Source organism: Thunnus maccoyii, chromosome 2 (assembly GCF_910596095.1).
Source record: "Thunnus maccoyii chromosome 2, fThuMac1.1, whole genome shotgun sequence".
Classification (NCBI taxonomy): domain Eukaryota; kingdom Metazoa; phylum Chordata; class Actinopteri; order Scombriformes; family Scombridae; genus Thunnus; species Thunnus maccoyii.
Window position 1 is genome coordinate 23,173,640 of NC_056534.1, and position 23,092 is coordinate 23,196,731.

General features: G+C 38.9%; 1 protein-coding gene across 1 annotated transcript; it reads right to left on the minus strand.

Moving 5' to 3' along the window:
• Positions 1 to 2,366: 2,366 nt before the first annotated feature.
• On the minus strand, positions 2,367 to 22,295 carry LOC121886363 (dual specificity testis-specific protein kinase 1-like). Its single transcript, XM_042396278.1, has 11 exons — positions 22,049 to 22,295; positions 20,802 to 21,618; positions 13,835 to 13,956; positions 11,639 to 11,687; positions 10,615 to 10,761; positions 9,839 to 9,921; positions 9,530 to 9,620; positions 8,231 to 8,314; positions 7,301 to 7,387; positions 7,077 to 7,167; positions 2,367 to 5,873 (listed from the first exon to the last, which is right to left on the minus strand). The coding sequence occupies exons 2-11, from the start codon at positions 21,006 to 21,008 to the stop codon at positions 4,633 to 4,635; spliced, it is 2,202 nt and encodes a 733-aa protein (XP_042252212.1). The 5' UTR covers positions 21,009 to 21,618; positions 22,049 to 22,295; the 3' UTR covers positions 2,367 to 4,632.
• Positions 22,296 to 23,092: the final 797 nt, after the last annotated feature.

A 23,092-nucleotide genomic window follows, 5' to 3' on the forward strand; every position in this document is an offset into this window, starting at 1 on the left:
GAAGGGATAAAGGTGTATTTACATGCAAACACACAGATGTTTTCATGCCAACCGTTGCAACTTTCATTGTTACTTTCAATGACAATTGAACTTCAGTGAGTGCTTGTTCTCTGTTGTGCTGTGTCATAACTGCAGTGTAGATTAATATAGCACTACGCAGTGAGAATCTCCTGTTTAGGCTGTTTATCAAGTACTTCGTACAATGTGCTGGGTGGTTTTCTGCTTCAGTGTGCTTTCACTGTACAGAGGACCAAATCTCACTCATTAGTAAGTAATGCAACCATGCAACTAAAGACAAAAAGATTGCACCGGTGCTGTACTAAGATGTTGATTTTCATTAATTAATCCCAACGTAATCTCTATATTGTAAGCAAGACACCATGAATAAATAATCACTGGGGAAAACAAAATTTTGAGATGACCCTAAAGATAAAATTAATCACGTGCAACAATTTTTAATAAATTTTAATACTATATTTTAATAATTCAATTCATTTATTCATTGATTCAATTATCTATATATAATTAAGTCAGGTTTGAGCCTCCATACTCCTGCAAAAGAGTTCGTTTTAGAGGACCCTGTTTGTTGGTGTACTTTCCTGTATCTTTCCACCCCTCCATTCTTCTCATTTCCAACTTGAATACAGCTCTTTAAACCTAACAGACATTCCACTATGTCAGGATGATGAGCTTATGTATCCACCCTTCCTGCATATCCCCAGCAACCCCTGCTCACCCCTCCCTCCACCATTTACAAGAAATGGCAGCAGTTCTTTCAAACTGCATGAAGTGCTGCACACATCTGTTCCCCCTATGGAAAGAAAATGTAACTGTGTTTGTTCTGTGTTTCTAAAGTGCTCTGTTACTATAAACAGGATGTACTGTTCAGAAACAGTGTGTCCAGGCTGAGAGCTTATGAGTGTGATCAGCCTGATGTCATGGTGATGAGGTTTCATGAATGAGCTCTTAACCAGAGAGGGGTTCACCTTAACTTCAGTCAGACCCATTTCAAAGGGAGACAGTCTGTGCTCTTGCGAAGAATGAGGGCAGCACATCTACAGTACAGGCACCTTTTTGGTTTTCTTAGTTCTAGCTTTGGCATTAAACAGTCGAGCCAAATGCAAGAAAGAAATAGGTCTTTGCAGTGACAGCTGTAAACGGGGGCAGAAAAGTCCACTGACAGGTCACATCTGAGAAAGAGGTCTTTGTGTTGTCTACCCTTGTGCTGATGATTGCTGTAAATGAGGGTAGAAAAGTTCACTGACAGGTCACGTCTGTATGTGTCCACATATTTTTGCTTTAATCTCTAAAGCATGGCATGTACTGTATGTTTTACAACTCTGGGTGTACTTTATCATTTTCTTTTGAAACCCTGCTGCCTGCCTCTGTAAATCTACTCAGAAATTTTTTCCCAGCTGGTTTTATGTCAAACACTAATCAGCATACATCTAAAATCTTAGTTTATTTCTTTGTGCAATACTTTAAAGTAAAATTTTGTGTTGTTACTGGTGTTATTGAAAGGTTAGAGTCAGCACATGTTGCAGGTTTTGTCAACCTATTTCTACATGTTATGATCAATTTGTATTTCATGTAATTAAAGGGTAACTACTTTTTTATGCTGTACACATAGTCACGTCATATGATGTTAATACATGTGATTTTTCCAACAGTACTCAGAGTATTTGCTTAATCGTGACATATTAGGCAAGACTGAGTTATAGAGTTGTGAAGTGGGAGGGGGGCTGGTGGTTCGAGCAGTGTTTTTCCTCATTGTCTTCCCATTTCAAATTTGTCTTCAAATGATCTTCTCAATATTACCGGCATAGAAACACTGGACACTCCTGGATAATGTAATGATCCTATATGTTTATATTATTACCACCAGTTATAATTACTTCCACTTCGTGTCTAAGAAATCACATTTTGTCCATGATTTTGGCATGACTGACGGCTAAGAATACTACATTACCCATGAGCCTATGCTACCGTTGCAATGGAGAAGAAAACATGGACATGAATCAGAGTAGTAATGAATTAAACTTCGACTTTTTATCAAAGAACCAGTAATTTTCTAACTCTTGATGTTCATTTTTTGTGTACTACTGATGATTTAACCGGGAGAGTTTCATGCTGATCCGAGCTGTAAAAGTGCTCAAACTGTGAGTCATGTAATGTTGTCTATGGGAAAAGTGAATGGACCAATTAACAAATAAATTGTTAAATAGTTGATAAATCATTATAACTCACTATTATGATTTTTTTTTTCTGTTTTTATTCATATTTTCTTAATAAAGTTTTCTAAGAGTTTATTTCAAATTGCCCTCTTTCAAAAAGACCATTTTATTCCATAACATCACTTTGTCAATGAGAGAAATGTCATAATTAAAAAAAACAAAAACAAAAAAAAGACTTTTGGAATAAAGCTTGTAGAATGACATAAAAATGAACTCCAATAAAACCAGAACCAGAATGGTAAAAGAATATTTCATAACAATCAGTTCCAATTATTCTTAATTAATGACTTTACAATTTGTTCATTTAGTTACTTATTTATATGATGTCTTTCACACTGTTTTTGTTTAACATTGAACTTTTTGGGGCTGCATAGTCACAGTATTTTTACATCATTTCAGAATTTAAAAAAAAGTAGTTACTTCAATTGTCTTACCTTATTGATCACTAATAACAATTTAATTGACATTTTCACAAATCATTTATTGGCGTGATTGGGGCTTTACTCTATACAAGTAATTAGTCTTTTTTTTCTTGTGATATTCCCAACAAACAAATGTTCCTGTCTCTCAGTTTTATTATGTTAGTTTTTGATAAAAGAACATCCCAGTCAGTGCTCTACACTTTAGTAAATGTTTAAAAAAGAAAAAAAAACAGCAGAGAATTATGCACAACCATATTTGTTTATTACCAGATTATTGCACGCAGGTTTCTAGCTGTATAGAAGAACAGAACCTGGAAATGAAAGAATAACCATGGTTTAACATCAGAAATGATGAAAATGATCCTGCGAGCATCCATCACTCTTCCTTTCGCTCAAAAATCACAAACACACATGGTGTGGAATGATCTGTACAATAAATATTCATACCTTCTTCACATGCCACTTTTTAAGTAACAACAGTGTAATCAAAATGCACAACCACACACACACACACACACGCGCAAGATACATGTGAGGGGGAGTGGATGTTAAAAGATAAAAGGTGGGTAGTTTGTCAGGCCAGAAGCGCGCACACACACACACACACACACACACACACACATAAAACACCAGTAGCACAGATTTAAATAAAGCACCATCTAGTAAAAGCCTGGTGTTTTACTGCAAAGTGCTCCAAACTGAAGTGCAAAAATAAAGAATCTACATGACAAGTTTCTTCTTTTAAATCCTCCAGTGCGTCAGATGTCAGCCTATCTCTCTCTCTCACACTCTCTCTCTCTCTCTCTCTCTCACACACACACACACACACACACACACAGGTCAACTGCTATAAAAAATGTGGGAAGTAAATCGTCTTTATTCATTTTATAAATATTCCCCCTGTAACTACTGTTAATCAATTAAATAGAATGAAAAGCAGTGTTTCCACACATGGTTATGTATCTGAGGTAAACTCCATTCCATCTGCTATTTGCTTTTCTCTTGCTGTAGAACTTTTACAGCCTTTACAGTGCAGCAGTGTTTCCATCAGTGGTGGGTCTTCAGAGTGACACTGCCATGCAAAGCAAAAGTTTTTTTTTAATTTTTCCCAAACTTGCTCCATAAAGGGAGGGACAAGGAATTACAAAATATTCTTCCCTCATCACTGTTACCAAAAACTACTGAACAGATAAAAGAATAATTCCAGTTCACCTAAACCTGGGTCTTAGTTTTGTTGTTTTGGCTGTAATTCCTATCAGTAATGACAACACTGTTCATCACTGAGATCTGGGAATACAATGAAGACTGAACAAAAGCAGTCAGGACACTTTATTTCCAAAAACCCTGAAAGTGATCACACCCAAAATGTTGGTAATAATAAAACAGAATTCATTAAACAGAAAAACAGTCTGTTAACTGTAATTAATGTTAATAACAATAATTAAACCCTTCGCTTTTGTTTTCTCTGCATATTAAGTGTGAACTTGGTGAATACAATGTTATTATTTGATAAGAATGACAGCAAAACCACAAAAATAAGACCCAAGTAATAAATTGGAAGTATCCTTTGACTCAATCTGTTCTTAAAAGTGTTAAATCAGCCACACACTCTTTCCATTACAGCCTCTAGAACTGAAGCCAGCACAGTTGAGTGTAGATGAGTTCAGTGTGATTTGGTTCAGTAGAGATGGGGCGTGCATCACTGGGAGTTAGACTAGCTGCTCTATTTGAATCAGCACCATTCCAGTGGCAGTGATGTGTCCTGACTTTAGTTGTGCTCAGCTTACTTTGTCTGCTCTAGTTCGGCTGTATTCTTCTTTGCCTTACCCCCCTCTCACTACTACACCACCTCGTTCTTCACCGTCACAGTGATTTGTTGTGTTTGCTGTGACTGCACAGATTTAACAACACATCTCATAGCAACATTTAGTAATGTTCTATTTGTCCCCTTGGACAAAATCCCCTTGGAGCCAGGCCTATGTCTGGGCCTCTGGTAGGGACCGACCAGGCTCACATGGCAGAGACGGTCCAGCCACTACTAGTCCATTTGTGCTGCGACACAGTAGAGCTTTGGTTGCTGTGGCAGCTGTTGCTGATGAGGAAGAGCTGCCACCAGTTATGGTACCATTGAGGTTCCGGTAGGGCCGCTGCCGTGGTAATGAAGCCCTACGGCGGGGGGCAGGTACGGCAGCAGAACCACGGAGGCACACAGAGGGGAAACTGAGACCCACCAGACAGCATCCCGGACAAGAAATGACCTCATCCTGCTCAGAGGGGCCGGTAGGGTCAGAGGAGAGGATCTGGGCACTGCTGTAACCATTAGCCCTCCCCCCTCCACCCCACTGCACCGGCTGGCCAATCACAAGGGCTGAGCTATTGTTGTTGTCCAGTCGTGGCAGAGGTGGATAGGAGGGCGGTCCGTTGGAGATGGGAAGTCGCCAGCCATTGGTCTGTAAGGAGGAGGAGGTGGAGGTGAGCAGGGGTCGTCCAGGTGTGGAGTCAAGGATTCCCTCTGCTGGCTCTGGAGACTTGGTACAGTCCATGGGTTCTGTTAAACATACGCTCTCCTCTTCCTCCTCCTCCTCCTCCTCTAACCGCTCCAGAGACACCATCTCCAGCTCAACAGGATGACCTGAATCATCTCCCGTCCCCTCCTCCTCCTTTAACAACTCTCTCTTCTCAGTCATCCCCATGTTCTCTACCTTCAACCTTTCCTCCACCCTCTCTGATGCCCCTGTCCTCTTCCTCAAGTTATCCTCCGCATCCTCCCCCATCCCTCCTTTAACCGCTGCCACTCTGTCGTCATCATCCTTCTCCTCCTCTGTCCCATCTGTGTCTCTTGGCAAAGCTACAGTCCGGCTGAGCTCTGGGGTACAGGGGAGTGACTGGCATCTCCTCGGTGGTGCTCGCATCCCCGGTGTCCCTCTGAGAAGGTGGGGGGAGACACACGGGTCACGAAGTGCCGGGAGGGTGAAGGTCAGGGAGATGACAGACTTGCTGGGTGTGTCTAAAAGTTTGCAGCGCCCTCCGTTCAGGTCCTGTCTGAGTGAGAATGGGTTGACCCGCGCAGGGGTCCCGAGCAGAGGAGGGGTCAGAGTCGCCGGGGGTAACATGTCTGACTGGCTCCTCGCCAAGCCCTGCCGCAGCTGACTGCGGTCACCGGGGTGACAAGGAGAGCTGCGGCGCCGGTACGGACTGACATCTATCACCACAGGCTCTGAGCAAGGGAAGGAGGGAGAAGGACAGACAGAGACAGATCAAGGAAGGTATGACCTGGAAAATCTATATTTCTCATCATCAGTGAAGTTTACTTTCAAACACAGAACTGCATGTATGTTGTCATCAGATTGTGTCATACTGTTTATCATTTTATGATGATATTCTTTCACATCCGTTACACACTGTGTGATAATATCCTAAGTAGTAAGTATCTTAAAAGTATCTTTGAGGTAAACTGAACTTTAATTTGTCATTTTAGGTTGAAAAGGAATCAATGGAAACTGCTGCAGCTGAAAAGTTGATCCAAATATTACTTTCATGATGGCATTTCACCGTCAGACTTAGTCAAGTCAAGTCTAGTCAAGTCACTTTCACTTATATAAGCCAAAATCACAAATTCCCCTAAAAGTTCTACAACAGTTGTGTGGTAGCTATCATTCACACGCATTCTAACATTCTGGTTTGCAGCAAGTATTTTCCCAGGGAAAAAAGCAGATTTTGGTGAGTATTTCTGGACAGTTCCGGGATTTCCTTGTCTGGTATTCAACTCTACTCTGCCCCCACCAACGCAGCACCCTGCATTCCTGTTTTACTGCAAGGCTGATTTTGCTCTACAAAAGGTTCTGTTGTACTTGTGACCATACCCAGCTGTGGCACTTTAGTACCACACTACATCACAGTGCACAGTGTTTGAAAAAAGCATGTTGTCACCACTAGTTGGCTGTGCAAGCAGGACTGTTAGGCTGGTGGCAGTTTCTCCGTGAGGTGGATCCTGCTTTTTCACCTGATCTTGATACCCTGTCTTGAAAAGGGTCTCTGAGCTAAATCTAGTTTCAAGACCTTCATAATTTCAGTTTTGTGCTTTGTGATGCATACTCCTCAACTGATGTGGAATATGAAAAGAGAAAACAGAGTCTGTCTGCACAGTGGATATCAGTGGCTACATCACAGATGTGCAGTTATTTGAAAATTATGCGCATTCTTTGGCCATCTATTGCTATTTTATAGCATAGGTATAAAAGGTATAAAATCCCCCTCTACTATGCTGATAGGGTGCTGACAGTTTAGATGGAAGATGGGGACAGATCAGTATACAGGAAAAAAGTCAGCTAGCCTTGTGTGAGCACCCATATCGATTAAATATTAGGTTAAATATTTAATTTATTGAAGTCATTAAAAGTGTTTTATTTGATCCTTTTACCAAGTGCAATGGGCTTCTCTTCCTCTCCTCTCTCCATGCCCTCCAGCGTGGAGACAATGTCAGCGAACGAGGGACGTCTCTCTGCACTCATCTGAAAATAACATCATAAAGACTGTCATTAAATACGAAACCTTAGTGATATAATGTCAGTAAAGGTGTCAAACATGAGTAAACCTGAAACTGAAAACATTTACACACATAACAACCTCATGGGTAACACTTACATTACAGCAGGTGACTGCAAGGCTTAAGAATGCTGGTGGACAATCGCCAACCATGTTCTCAAATGTCTCCACGTCCAGACCAAAGTCCTACACACACACACACACACACACACACACACACACACACACACACACACACAAATGAACAAGTGTTTCAGGGACTCAGTGTAATATCAAGTATGAATAAACATATAGGTTGCACCTTACACAGTTCTGTGATGAACTGCTCTTTTTTCTTTTCACACTACATTTAGCTCAGGGCTAAAAATCATTCTTAGAACCTTTTTAGCCCCAGGCTAGAAACACTTTCACATTGGCACAATCCTGGCACATTCCAAAGTGGGCTAATCCTGACTTTAGCCTAGGGCTTGCTGGCCCTGCTCCAGAGCAGGGTTAGCCCCGAGTTTGCGGGGTTATCCCCTGAAAATCGACGAAACACAGGGCTAAAAGGTGCCAGTGTGAAATGGGGCTAAAGTAAAAAATAGTCATTCTAGAATGTAATCATTAGTTCCAACAGACATTTAACCCAGGGCTAGTAGAAGTGCAGTGTGAACTGTATAGCCCTCGGCTTAGGTTAACCCTGGGTTTACAATGTGTGTGTGAAAAGGGTCTAAGTGATCCCAGGGACAACTCTTAGCCCAGAGCTATCCTTAGCCCTATACGTTTTTTTTAAACATATCCAAGAGAGCAGTTTGGAACACTGACTTCTAAAATATTATTCTTCCCACCACAAAATACTAAAGCAGCAACATGTTTCTGTCAGTGAAGAAGACACACATGACTGTTTTACATCACTACACTACCAAAATCACAGGCATGAAAAAGGGCCCAATGGGACAGGATTGCTGGTTGACAGTTACAACCACTGTTGAAGACACACACACACACACACACACACACACACACACACACACACACACAGACTCCTACCTCTGTCCTGGGTAAGAAATCCGGATCAGCTTCAATCCGTGCAATGATTTCACACAGGATGATGCCGTACGCAAACACATCCACCTGAGCAGAGGACAGGAAGTGCAGGTCAGTTCTATCTTGTGTGTTACCTCTGACCCTGCACATACAGGTTGGGGCTCAAACTAGATTTCACACAAACACTGACAGAAAACACTGCACCTCACAGGGTTGACTCCAATACTGTTAGTTTTGGATTAAAGCTGCTGGGATTTTTGCATTTGTGTTTTCAAAATTGTCACAGAATTTTATTTATTTCAGGTTTCGCCCACTAATATGAAAAAAGTAATGTGACAAGAAATGCTCCTTGAATTTGTTTTAGTGCCCAATGTCACCTCACAATCCCCATATCTGCCCCAAGCTTAACTCAACACTAAACTTTGTTGAAATTTAAAGTCACAAAGTAATTTAAAAAAAAAAATCACGCCATAACCAATAGAAGGTTTGTAATAAATATCAAAAAATGTGAAAAGCCGTTTTCTATTATTGTATAAGATCTCCTCCAGGCATGTTTTAAGGTGTATATAAAATACCATACTTTGAATAATAATATGTGTCTTATATAACTTTTCCACAAAAGAAATTATTCCCTCATTTATCTTTTTATTTATTTATTTTTTTTTTTTAAATGACACCTGCTCCTGTTTTGTTCTATGTGGTGCAGTTTTTAAACAGAATTTAAAGTTAGTGAGTAAATGTTTATTGTCCATTGTTAAAATACTGTTACCATTGTACTGACTATTAACTGAGACTATGTGACTTCCACTGTATGTGCCACTGTGACTACAGGGCTGATGGCACAGCTAGTTTTACCTAAGATTCTCTTGAGTCTGTTGCTTTAATATCTTAATTACTGATCTGACTGAGAGTGAGTGGAATGGAAACAATAAACATGTCTCCTGGTGAAGTACAGTCTGTTTACTTCTTGGTTTCCTTTAATGGTAAAACCATGAAAATGTTTACATAAAAGTGTAGGAATAGCATGCAATCAGTCACAGCAGCAGTTCCACAGTAGTATCTGTCTTAAGTTTGCACATGTTACTGATCAAACCAGACCATGTAAGACTGTAGCCACAAAACTGCTGAGTGTAGTGAAATGAGCAAGAGTCTGTTTTATTATTAATTCAAATTTTCATCTGTAAGAGGAAAGATGTGTTATTTCTTCTTTCAAAAGTGACACAGTGTTGCTTTAATATTGCACTGTACTCCAGTAAGTGTTCGCTTGAGCTGTGCAGAAGCCAAAAAATGAAAGAGATTTACCTTCTCATCATACAGCTCTCCTCTCAGAACCTCAGGGGCCATCCAATAGGGAGAGCCCACGATGGCCAGAGGCTGCTTCTCCACACCATCACTGTAAAGAACGACACTGGTGGGAATTAGCAATGAGCTAGTGCTATGATTTTAATTATAATATTAGATACACTCCATTATGTAGAAACAGAACACACTGCACGATCCAATGCAACAGCCCTGAACACATCTTAGTTGAGCTTACAATGTTTAAGGTTTGCTCACATTGTGCTACAGCAGCTGAAATGATATCAAAACTCTGGATTTCTCTCCACTGACCTGTAATCAGGGATCTTCTCTGCCAAGCCGAAGTCTCCCACCACAGCAGTGAACATGCCATTATCACAGCGAACTAGACAGTTCTGCACAGGAAGACAGTCAGCAGGTTACATCTACAAACAACTCAAACCACCTCAAAGTACAAAATCACATTTTCTCACCGAGTTCTAGTCTAGCCATGGTTTAATTTTTTGGTTATATGTGAACAGGTTGTGATCTTATAGTCATTCTGTAACATGAGTGTTCTGTCCTAAAGGTTATTCAGGTATCATCATCCAAAACCTGCACTGCTTTACAAGATTACATCTGCACCAAGAACCTCCTGTGAGTCTAAACAACTCAAATACTCTGATTGTGTTCCATTACTTTTCTACGCTTTACATGAAGTGAAGGAAACTTAACAAGCACAAAGGGAAACTTCCAGATTGGAAACACTTTTCAGGCTGTGTCCTGTTATTAATTTGCTTTGAGCTTCCTTTTTCCTATTTGTGTTAACAGGCGACTGGCTGTCTCCCAGGTTTATCCCATCTCCTAGCAACAGTAAAGGATACATGACTTCAGCATCATGCCTGTGTATTTGTACTTAAAATGTTTTCCTTGTGTGGTTTCTCATTTTGTATTTTAGTAATTTGCACCTTACTTAACATTGATAATTGCTTGCTGTATTAGTTTGATACACAGATGTCTGTAAATGTCACCCGATTTCACCACTTGTGTTACAAATCATCCATCAACGTAGCCGATGCAGCCCTCATGATCAATACTGTGCATTTTACCTTGGAGGTGAGGTCTCTGTGGAATATGCCCTTGCTGTGCAGGTACTGCAGCCCTCTAGCAATATCCAGAGACAGATCAATCCTGACACCCCACGACAGGTACAGATCACTGTCCAGCAGCTGCTCCAGGTTGCCTCCGTTTATATACTACAGGGAGAGAGGTAGGACAAAAGAGAGAGTGAACGACACGAGGAACAGACAGACTTTGAGAAATCATTCAAGACACCGGAGGTTTAAACATATTTTCTATTTGGAACCAAATCTCACTGAATGAATGAATCTAAACTACACATGGCTTCAATTGAACTGCACTTAAAGACGCTGTACACTGTGATGGCAAGCACACACACACACACACACACACACACACGTGTCTCCACCGCTTCTTACATTCATTTCCTGGAGACTTATCTAACCTTAACCATAACCACCACATGCCTAACCCTAACCTTCACCATAACCTTAATATAACCCTAACCTAACCTCAACTTTAAACCAAGTTTTCACCCTGAAATTAATCATTAATGTTGAGTGGACTTGCTTTTTGTCCCCACAACATGACTGTGTAAACAGTCATGTTGTGGGGACCCCCTCATTTTTAAAAAGGAGCAGATTTGAGTAGATGAGTCAGATGACACTGTTCAGCAGTAAACAGAGTCCTCTGCTGGCGAGGGCAGCTACGTTCATCTATGCCTCCATAGTAACCATGTAAACATTTTATCATCAGTTTGGAAGAGTTCCTTTGTAAACTACCTGGTACACAATCATTTAAAGCAGATACACACTGCTGATGATAATATAGCAGCTGCATATGTAACTGGATTTTAATTATCTTAACAATAAAAACTGCGCTTTGTCATGTGGTTGTTTGTTCTTTCATCCATTGAGTCGCCACAAATGTACAAAATGTATGTATGAAACAAGGTGAAGGTAAAAAAGGGAAAGGCCAATGAGGAAGTGAGAGAAAAGCTGACAATACTGAAGCATGAAAAATGAAAACGAGAGATGTGAGTGATGGTTTTACCTCAGTCAGAGCATGGAGTTGACCCTCATGCACACAAACCCCAAGAAACCTGAGGAGAGATGGAGGACTATGACTTCAAAGAACACAGTTCATCATTTATTATCAATCGATGTTCACAGTATATTCCTCATTGTTACATCCTGCATTTTAAAGCCAATACATGTAGAACTTGAAATGTGTTGACTTCAGCACCCCCTTGTGTTCTTTAACGGCAGTGAAGAGGTTATATAACACTACCACAGTGCAAGCGGAGCAATGGAAGTGGAATACATTTCTGGATGCAAATCAGTCAGTCAAACAGCACTTTCTCACCAGCACTACTTTCTAATTGTATAGATTGAACTGTGTTGGAAAATAACTGAGTACATTTACTCAAATTCTGTGCTGTAAGTACAATTTTGAAGTACTTGTATTTTACTTGAGTATTTCCATTTGATGATACTTTATACTTCCACTCCACTACATTTATTTTAGTTACTTTTCAGATGAAGGTTTGACACAATGGATAATATAACAAGCTTTTAAAATACAACACATTGTTAAAGATGAAACCAGTGGTTTCCAACCTTTTTGGCTTTTGACGTCTTACAAAAAGCAGTGTGTAGTCAGGGTCACATTTCACATGTCTATGAGTTGTTAACAGCTCCACCAAATAGTGATTTTTCCCTCTAAACTTCTCACATGCTTTCATTTCAATAAATGTTCAAGTGATCCAATATTTCACCAAAAATCAAAGATTAGAGAAAAAGTCCAAAAACTGAAAACAGATTTGTGTATCAGAACTTTGTTTTTTCTTCTTTCCTCTCCCATTAATCATCTCACGACCCCTCAGATTTATCTGGTGGCCCTTTGGAGGGGCCAGACCCCTAGGTTGAGAACCACTGGACTAAACTAGCTAACTGTATATAAAGTAGTGTAAACTAGCTCCACCTCTAGCAGCTACAACAGTAACATGCTGCTCTAACACTGATGCTTCACTATTAATAATCTAATGATGTCATATATAATAATATATCAGTCAGAGGGACCAAACCACTACTTTTACTGCAATACTTTAACTACATCAAGCTCATAATACTTATGTACTTTTACTGTAGTAGGATTTTTCATGCAGTACTTTTACTTGTAACGGAATATTTTTACTTTGTTGTATTGGTACTTTTACTTAAGTGAAGAGACCGAGTACTTCTTTCACCACTGGAGGATATTAATACTTTCACATAAAATATCTTTTTCATCGTTTCCTCAGCTAGTCTTTCGTGCATCCTTAATAACATGTCAAAAGTATTGGTTGCATTTGTTTACAATGGCCATATTTACTAAATTCTTTTGTTGACAATTACTTTTGAATTGAAGCTGCTGATAGTTTATTTCTGCCAAAGTTCAGAATCTTCAAAGATACAAAATTAAAGAACAGACCTGAACATTACTGAAGTTGACCCTTCAAGCAGTTTTAGTACAACCATTTCCATCAACATACACAGATTTCATTTTAGTCGTGACAGTTAGAAACAAGCATATATTGTACGTGATTAAATTTGTGTCATAATAATTGAACATAATCTCCATAGAATCAAAAATAAAAATAAATTGAATGTCAACAAAAATAAATTGAAACCAAAAAATGACCTCAAAGTATAAACTTATACTAAAACTATACTGTAAGAGTAAAACATTTGATTACAATATTGTCATTTTTCTTTCAGGATCAGGATTTCTTTTTTTTTTTTCTTCTTTTTTTGCGATCAAAATTCAGCAGCAAAACCAGTGACAATATTGTAATCAAATTTTTCACTCTTGTATAGTTTTGACTTTGAGGTCATTTTTTGGTTTCAATTTATTTTTATTCACTTTAAGTTTAATCTATTTTCTTTTATTTCTGGGAGATTTTGTTAAATTATTATGACACAAATGTAGTCCCACAATATTGAAAAGTTTATGTATGTAATTTATTAAGGCACAGATGATACAAAAGGCATTATAATAAAAGCATATTGACTAGCTATGGACAGAGAGGAAGCTCTATCATATCTGTGGAGCACAACACTAGCTGAACCTGACCAGTTTTTTTAATATAAAGACAAAACATATCCATTTTATTGATATAAACTCACTTAGTAATATAACGGCCTCAGGCATGCTTTTATTTCTGAAGTATGTTTTTAGATATACAGTACATTATACCAAATGACCTACCTGAGTATATTTGGGTGGCAAAGTCTGTTCATGAGCTGAACTTCTCGTAGCATGTTAGCTTTGTTGCTCGCCAGCGTGTTCATTTTCAGTGCCATCACCTGCCCTGTGATCCGATGCTGCACCTGGAAAACAACCAGGAAAAAGTTCACATTTAGAGAGCAAGTCGCACAGAGGGAGAACCAGCTTCGATGCTTCACCTAGAAAACCCATTAACTAGAGTTAGCAACTACTGCTACAGTCAAGATGAAGCTAAGTATGGCAAACACCAACAATGTTTCCATCAAACCAAAATTCTCCTTTAACAAAGTATCTGAACACATTTAAATACATATTATGCACCAACTTTGATTCCATACGAGACATACAGTAAGGGACATTTACACATGCAACAGAGCAGCTATTCTCGTTAACCACCATATATCAGAAATATCATGTTAATCCTGCATATGTGGGATTATGGAACAAAAAAGATGAATAACGTGATTCCTTTTTCCTGTAGCTTTGGAATTATCATTATGTTGTATAACTCCAAATCATTAAACAGGAGTAGAAAGGAGAGGAGCTGAATTAAAGTGAGTTTATTGGAAATTCTGAAAATGTTCCAAGCAGAAGCCGTTACAATATAATACAAAATTTACAATTTGCTAAATTTTCTGTCACATGAAGAGAGTCAGTGTGGGGCTGGACATCATGGTTGAGATCAATAAAATAGATAAATAGATACATATCAATAATTGAAATTATCTGATTTTGATATTCAGTGCAATAAACTGCACTCCATTGTTATGTACTACGTCAGACAAAACTCTAGTTTATAATCAGAAATGGCTCAGAAGCTTTAAATTGGATGACAGAATTAAAACTGTGTGATCATAACATCACAATATAATTCAATTTAAAGTCAATAACATAATGATTAGCATAGCGTGCTAACAGTAATGTTAGTTCATTTGTAAGCCAGCTGTTATTAATGACTTCTTTTGATTATTTGTCCAGTCTGGGAACACCGTGCTATTTTTCACTAGTTGCAGGTAGAGTAGCCCTGAGTGCAGTATCAGTGTCACAGTACATGCAGGTACAGCAGGCCTGTGGTCATGTGTGTGTCTGGTTGGGTCATTGACTGGTCATTTTTTTGCCTGCTAAGTTCAGCCAGTGTCTGGACCTGCAAGTGCATGAATCTGTGTCTGTGTGTTTGTGTGCGTGCGTGCATGTATGTGTGTGTATGTGTGTATATTAATAGCATGGTACTAATAGGCTTTCTGGATTTCCCATCACCCCTCCTGATCTGCACAAATCCACCAGGCCATTACAGAGGCCTTCGCCCAGCAGCAGACAGGAGGCTCTCTCTCACACACACATAAATACACATACATACACACACATACACATACACACACACACACACACACACACGCACACACACACACACACACACACACAGCGCAGAGTTAACAGGCAAACAGACAGCTGAGTTTATCTGTAATAATACACTTAATAAACTGTGTGCATCTGAAACTGAATTCTGACTCATCATCATAAATTAGTGGCCAATCAGTTAGTGGTGGTTCTGGAGATGTGTCCAACAAGTGCAGTGAGAAATCCTGGTCTGTCTCAACATTCAAACTAAAACAAATCAAGTCTACAGTAGGGGGGTGGAAGAACAGCTCTTCTTCTAATTGATACGGTCCTACCTTGACCTGACCTGTCAAGAGTGAGTATACTTCCAAATTTTGACACTTCTGTACACAAAACGCAGAGCAAAAAGCAAGAAGAAAAGGAGAAAAGGAAGAAAAACATACTGGAGCAACACTGAGTGTGTTGACATGCACACCAGTATTCTGGTTATGATCAGGTCTTTGGAAGATCCTGGTTATGTTTTATGCATGTAAACAGCTGATCCTGGTTTCAGAAGCCTTATTATCCTTATCGGTACAGAACATAGTGGCTTAGATATTGAGGAATCAAGACACGGTTGGAGGCAGATGATCAGACCCTGGATACTGTTACAATCATATAAACAGAGATATGAATAACCAGCTTTCTCATGTTCCATGTAAACACCATATCCTGAACTGATACTCATGTGCATGTAAACACTGAAATAACAGATATGTTCCTGCTGATGACCAGTACAAGTAGAAGTGGTAAGCAGTCAAAATGAACCTGATTCAGTTGTTACATTTGATTATAGACTAACAACTTTCTCAGTTTTTCATTGTATCACCAGCTGTCCAGCAAATAACATGATAAAACAATTAAGTGGCTGTAACACAAACTGTGTGCTTCTATAATCCACTGTCAGGTTTGTTTTGATTTCTGTTTGTTGTATTTTATGTTCATTTTTCACAGCTACAGTGAGATGAGATGAGGCAGCAGGAAGCAGAGAGACAGATTAAAGTCAATATTTGTCCATTTTTTCTTTAGGCTACAAGTGGTGTGACAAGAGTCCATGTTGCATTTTCACTTATTTTTTTCCAGGAAATAGTTTATTTTACTTCATTGTTCAATAGAGTGTCTTTTTTGTCAAATTAGGGGTTTTTACTGGTGCTTTTCCTTCCCTGTTTAACTCTCAGGCTGAAAGTGAAACCCACTCCATCCTCGGCTATAACTGTTGTTTGTTGCACCACTATGTAACACTACTTCATATCTGTATATTCATAACTTTTCCCACTTTATGCCTTATTTGCTTCTTGGTTTACTCCCAAATTTTTCACATATTATGATACTGCTACTTTTTGAGTTCACTTAACTGGCCACACCTGGCACGTGTGGTTAAAATGGTTAAAGGGGACCTACTATGCTTTTCCTTATTTTCAGTCATATATATAATGTTACAATGTTGGATGTTCACATTAAACATGGCCGAAATGTCAAATAATGAGGTAAACGTATGTAGAAGTAATCCCTGTGAGCAAATAGCACCAGCTTCAGACTGCTCTGAACGCTCAGTTTCCAACGATTTTTTCTACTTTCAGATCGAGCCGATGTCAGCTGGTGATGGATTTCTTTATATGGTCATAAATGTGCACATAAATTTGGTAAATAACAAAATAAGACAGCCTCTACTGCACTTTGCTATCATTTATAGTTATCAATGTAATCCACACAAAAGATGGACAGACTCCAAATGACAAGAAATATTGCCGTAAAGAGTGTGATTTGCATCACAACAAAATAAAGATAGAGCATAACATGAAAGGATAGATGTTTTTCTCTCATCATACGATATATATCATCATATCGCACAGCCCTGTTTTCATGCTAAGCCACTCTACTTTAGTGGAGTCCAAAATAAAAATTTAGAGCTGGAAATGAGCATAATAGGGCCTCTATCAAGCACAACATGGTGTATTAACAAAGTTGGCCATAAAGGGCAAAAATCTTGTCTCTCCTTATAAATAAGTTAAGTTATTTATTTGCTTCTACATAACATTACAATAAATATCTTGTGTCTGTTTATTCTGATTAACCTTCTCCTGCCCCACATCAAGGGATGCCCTTGAGGCATATCTTTATGAATACAAGATGTTCTATTAAACCAACAGTCTGCCAACCAACATTTTGGTTTAAGGCAAAATGTTACATTAGTGGACATGTTGCATCCACCCATCTGTCTCCTGTTTCCTGGGTACAGATAAGACAGTTTTGATTCCACTATTTTAGCACAGGAAGAAAAGTTCCCATTGATTTTCCCGCCTGAACTGTGCAGGTTGGGTCACACTCACTTATCTCAGGTCAGCTCTCTTATCTACAATATAATAAAAGGAATACATTTACAGTGTAGACTGCTCTTGAAGTAGTCAGGTTAGTTTGCAGACACACCTACACACCAAACCTTCATTGTAAAACAGTGTATCTACTCACACTCGTAAGTGCTTGAGTGTGGAAGACGTAGTCATATAATTTAAATCATATGAAGTATTAAATAACTTGTAAGTATGTAGTTTCATTGAATATACAGATATTTTCAGCATTTAAATGGTCGGATGATACCACTTCTACTTACTGTATAGTCTTTAACGGTCATATTCTACACTGAGCACTACCTCCTTGCTTTCTGGGTGTGATTGTGTAAAGATTTGGATATTTCAGATAAGAGTGGAGGAATGTGCTCTGGAATCCACTTTGCATTAACCCTCACCCTGATTAAATACTCCATTACAAGACTTTACACAGTCATGACTAGTACATGTGGACGCTGTGTGGAAACTTGATTTGGTGGTCAGGAGGTTTATTTTGATTATTTACATACAGTACGTAGTAGAAAAAAGTAGGTCATACATACATACACACACACACACAGGTCTGTAAATAATCTACACTAAAGAGAGATCAGTTATTTATGCTGTGCTGTAAACCATGTTACACTCAAACTGATCTGTGCATTTATCCACCAGTTTAGGTGATGAAATGTAATAAAATTTTCATCAGTGAATAAAAACTAAACAATAATGTGAAAGATGTAGGAGCAAATTAACATTTGAATGTATTCTAGTTAAAAGATATACATGCATCTGTGGAATTCAACATTGTATTACCTTGTTTAGTAAAACAGTAACCTTCATAACCAAAAACTATACAGTAGTTAGTTTATCTGCTTGCCTTGTTGCACTAATTAGCAGCATCTTGCATTTAAATAAGCTTGTGTAAATTCATTCATTCTAAATTCATCCATAATCACACTGAAAATTATACAAATTTTCATGTGAGGAAATCAATTTCTGTTCACTGACAGCAGTGCATGCAGTAATATCAGGAGGGTTACTGCAGGATCTCATGTCACACACTTTTTAATGGACTTCCCTGCATTCACATGCTGACATGCATATATACAGATTATACTCATTACAAGATCACTTCCTCAAGTGTTTACTATTAACAGTTGGATTTCTTAGTAGTTACGCTTTTGAAATCGTGCTAAAATCACATCTACTATCACTAAATACTCTAGTCTGTTTAGCGCAGTTCATTTGTGGACTGAAAGCAGAGCCCTGCTGGAAGCAAACACAGACTCTCCTTTTCAGGTGGTCCGGCTCTGGTTGTATAGTCTGTACCAGACTTCTTTTGGAAACAACTTAGAAAGTCAAAATGAACAGGATCTGAATTTTCTGTCAGGGTTAGAAGTATGGGATTCATTTTGTCCATTAATAAAAATGCAAAGAAATGTAGGATCACAAAGCATCCAACAATAAATGCAAACCAAAATTATTATTATTATAAAATATGACAAACAGCTACAATGTGAAATCCAAAAAAAACCCACAGTTTACTAGTGACTGTATTATCCGTCTCTTGCAATTCTTATTTTTAGTTTGTAAGTTTTTCTTTGTGTTTTGCAGATTTTCTTGGCACTTCTTATGATTTGGAAGACTCATCAGCACAGCGGTTTATAATACTATGCGGAAGGATTTTACAAGTTATCACAGCAACATTCACGGTTCAGATATAGGAGGGTGGATGAAGATGAGAGGATCTGTCAATACTGTGAACTGCATGAGGTGGAAAGTGAAATTAATTTCATTTTTTATTGTCTTTTATATCATGACTTGTGACAAACAGTTCCAGATTTGAGTTTAATTAGGATCGAGGACGGAGTTGTGAATAAATACCTTTTCGACACTGTTTTTATATCTGCATATAATCAAAAGCATGGAATCGGAGGAGAAAAACAACTTATGACAAATAAAAATGTTATACTTTTGAGGATTATAGAATATATCTTATTTATTCATGAAATTAATCAGGATTATAATGTGCTAACTGACATGAATCCGTGCATATATGTAGATTTTGTTTTGTTTGGGGTATATTATTGGCTGTGTTTATGTATTTATTTCAATACCATTGTTGGATATCTCCTATGACACTATAAATCGGATTTGTTGTTGACTAATGTGTCAATATAATCCCATGAGGACTGGTTCATGTAAATAACCACACACGGAAATAAAACCATGCATTCATTCACATTAGAAAGTCATTCAGCAGGAAGTTATAAAAAAACATTTCATCATCATGTTGTATTGCATTGTGGCAAAAGTTTAACTAAGTGCCAGGTTTAACTTTAAGTGCCGGATGTCAAAATCATTCATCAAACAACTGTGTGGAATTCTTTTCACAGACTGTAACATGAGGCCCAGAACTACTGGAGTGCAGCAGCCGTTGTGACTGAAAACAGTGAATTTCAAAATGACACTGATAGAGAAATTGTATTTAATGTGGATCTATCACACATGGACAAGCAATCTGAAGACGTCTATGAGTTCAGGCAAGGCTGGATTACTAACCAGGCAAACCGGGCCCCGGGCCCCCAGAGGCTCCAAAAGTCAGAAGTTGAATTGGTGTTATGCTGTGTTGTTTTGATGAAGGATTTATTAGGATGGGGATCCTAATAAATAAAATGAAGTTCACTGCATGTCAGTTGGTTCTGATAATTTGATCAATTGTACAATATCAATTAAATCAATTAAAACAGATTCTGCATTATTTCCTCATCTTGCGGCTGTGTTCTCTAGAGGAGCCCTCTATTAATATCTAGTTTTGATATATAATATATATATATATAATCTAGTTTATATTGGATTCATGTGGTGCATATTCCTCAAATTACTACAAACTGACACAAGGCATTTTTTTCATCTCAGGGGTTACTGTGGTCATGTTTCAGGAAACAACATCAGACAGATTAATAGATAATGACAGTGATCATCAGTTGCAGCCCTGATCCACCACCTTTCATTCTTTACTTTGTTCATCACAATATCTCAAAGCGTCACTGATCATCACTTTGATGAAACTTGTTGGAGTGATGTGTCTGACTTCTGTGTTAGAGCCCTGCTGACATGAACAGGGATGAAAGTGTCTGATAGTGTTGACCTCACACTGATTGTTATTAAGGTTTCTTTCAACCACTGAGGAGTTACAGTTGTCGTTTAGCAGCCTAACTGACTATCTAACTGTCACGTACCTTGAAGACCTCAGAGAAGAAGCCTGAACCAATCTTCTCACAGAAGAAGTCATCAATGCGGGCCAGGCTGGACACGGCGCTCCTCAGGGCTCGGTACGAGGACGGGCGGATCCGGTTGGGTGCATGAATGCTGTGGAGCGGCGGCTCGTCTGGGCCGCCGTGCCCCTCCTCAGGATCACAGAAACAGCACTCGGCGTGGTAGTCCATGGTGCTGGTGGACCACCACGCTCCAGTTGCTCTGTTCTTTCCCAAAGGGGAACCACAATGTCTGTTAGACTGCAGGAGTCCTGAGGTACAAGGTGATAGTGGCTCCCACCATCATGATCAAATGAATGACCTAATATATCTGTTTTACACAATGCTGCAACTCTGATTGCAACCGCTTCCCAGGTTCCACCCTGATGAAGGTTGCAGACCTCAGGTGAGTACACAAATTTGAAATACAAAATATTATCTATATTTCTACTTTAGTAACGTCCTCTCATTCAACTCATTTGAGGTGATGGAGAAGTATAGGGTCAACCATAGCTGCCATGCAGGTTCATTCATCCAAGCTCCAAGACTCCCCACCAGCTCCAGATGTGCTTCTTAGTGGTTCACGCTGTCCTCTGACCTCTCACAGGAGAGAAGTAAAAGTCAGCTTCTGAAAAGTTAAGTCACTCCAAATCTCTGTGTCGCTGTGCCAAAGCGATTGTAAGAATTCCAGCGGCCCCCTGAACGTTTTCGGAAGCTGGGGTGATGCTGCGGCGTTACTACTGCACGGTACCGGGGGAAGGCGGGAGGGCCGAGGTGACAGCTGCCATGTATGTATGTGTCCCTGTGGAAATATATTACAACAATATGATGAAATATGATATGAAACTCTGTGCCACAGACAGGTTTAGAGCAGCAGCATGTTGCGGAGAAATATCACCAGCATGTAATAAAAAGACACATCTGCGTTGTTTTTGTGTGGAGGAGCCGTGAAGCAGCCTCCGTGAATCACCGCTGTCCGGGCGATAAGCCTGGATAACAGCGACCTGCAGCCTGCAGCTCACCCGGACTGATAGGCCTCATTCAGCCATGGTTTACTCTATTTTACAACTGCGTGGTGTTAATAATAACGTACAAGAGGTTAAATAACCGGGAAATTTAACGTTTCTAAATCCCACATTTTTCCCGGCTAATAAAAAATCCTAATGTAGCAACTGTTAATAACGGGAGTTGTCAATGACAAGCGGGCTACAGAGGCACAGTCGACGGCTTACCTCTCCTCTCACGTCGGCCTGGATGGAAACGTCGCGGAGTTGGAGGTGAACTGAAGCCAGAAATATCGCTCGGGAGGTCGGCGGTGTCTGCCGCTGATAATCCTGTCTGGATTCCTGCTTCACGAGCCGCTTGTTGGGATGACTACCATAATGAAGAAGCCTGGAGTAAGGCTCGCGACACTTACAACGAGTGACGTAGGCGATTTCCTGTTATAAATGTCACAATAAACGTTCACTATGCAGATACAAAGGAGGCTGCTGTATCGCTGTATGTGAAAGAAGTGCATAGCTCACCTCTTGAAAAGCAAAATTTGTTTTATAATATAAGATTATTGTAAAATGGAAAATCTGACAGTCTTATTTATTCAAATCGTATTTGTATCTTGTTATTGTGTTGCTACACTGTGGTGCAATATCGGTTTTCTCTTTTTTTCTTAACGTGCAACATCTGTTGCTGCACATTAATTGTTGTAAATATTGTAACGTCTATCAGACTTTGCATCTCTTTTTTCTTTTTTTTTTTTTAACCTGACTGAGTCAACCGCACAATAATTCCAGTATGCATGTATCTTGTGCCTGTGCAAGTGGCAATAAAGTCTCTTGATTCAAATGTTTTCTGATAAAGTTTGTTGACACAGACTTTTAAAAATGCAGCAGTGATCATTCCACAAACTCAAAAAATATAATTTATTCTTTCTGTAAGACAAAAAACTCTCATATACATTTTGATAAATCTGATGGCTGATATAATGATATAAATGTAATGAATTTACTACAAATTTTGATTAACAATTAAATTCAAGGAACAATCAGATTTTTCTATATAAATGTTTATGAATGTCTTTTATAAAGTAATGACTGAAAATCATAGTAAAATACAGACATCTGACTATTAAAGGAATGTGGTTGTATAAAGAATCATTTTGCTGTAAGTAAAATGTATTTTAAAATTCTCGTTTCACTCCTTTAAGAGTTTTAATTAGAAGACAAAATCGTCACACTTCCTGACGTACTTCTATAACTATATCTAAATTGACGCCTGGA

Excerpts from the sequence above, each read along its gene's own strand:
- LOC121886363 (XM_042396278.1), bottom strand. The coding sequence starts at position 21,008 with ATGGACTACCACGCCGAGTGCTGTTTCTGTGATCCTGAGGAGGGGCAC. Across the intron at positions 9,621-9,838 it reads GAGAAGATCCCTGATTACAG|TGATGGTGTGGAGAAGCAGC; the intron begins GTCAGTGGAGAG and ends CGTTCTTTACAG. Across the intron at positions 8,315-9,529 it reads GAGAGCTGTATGATGAGAAG|GTGGATGTGTTTGCGTACGG; the intron begins GTAAATCTCTTT and ends TCCTCTGCTCAG.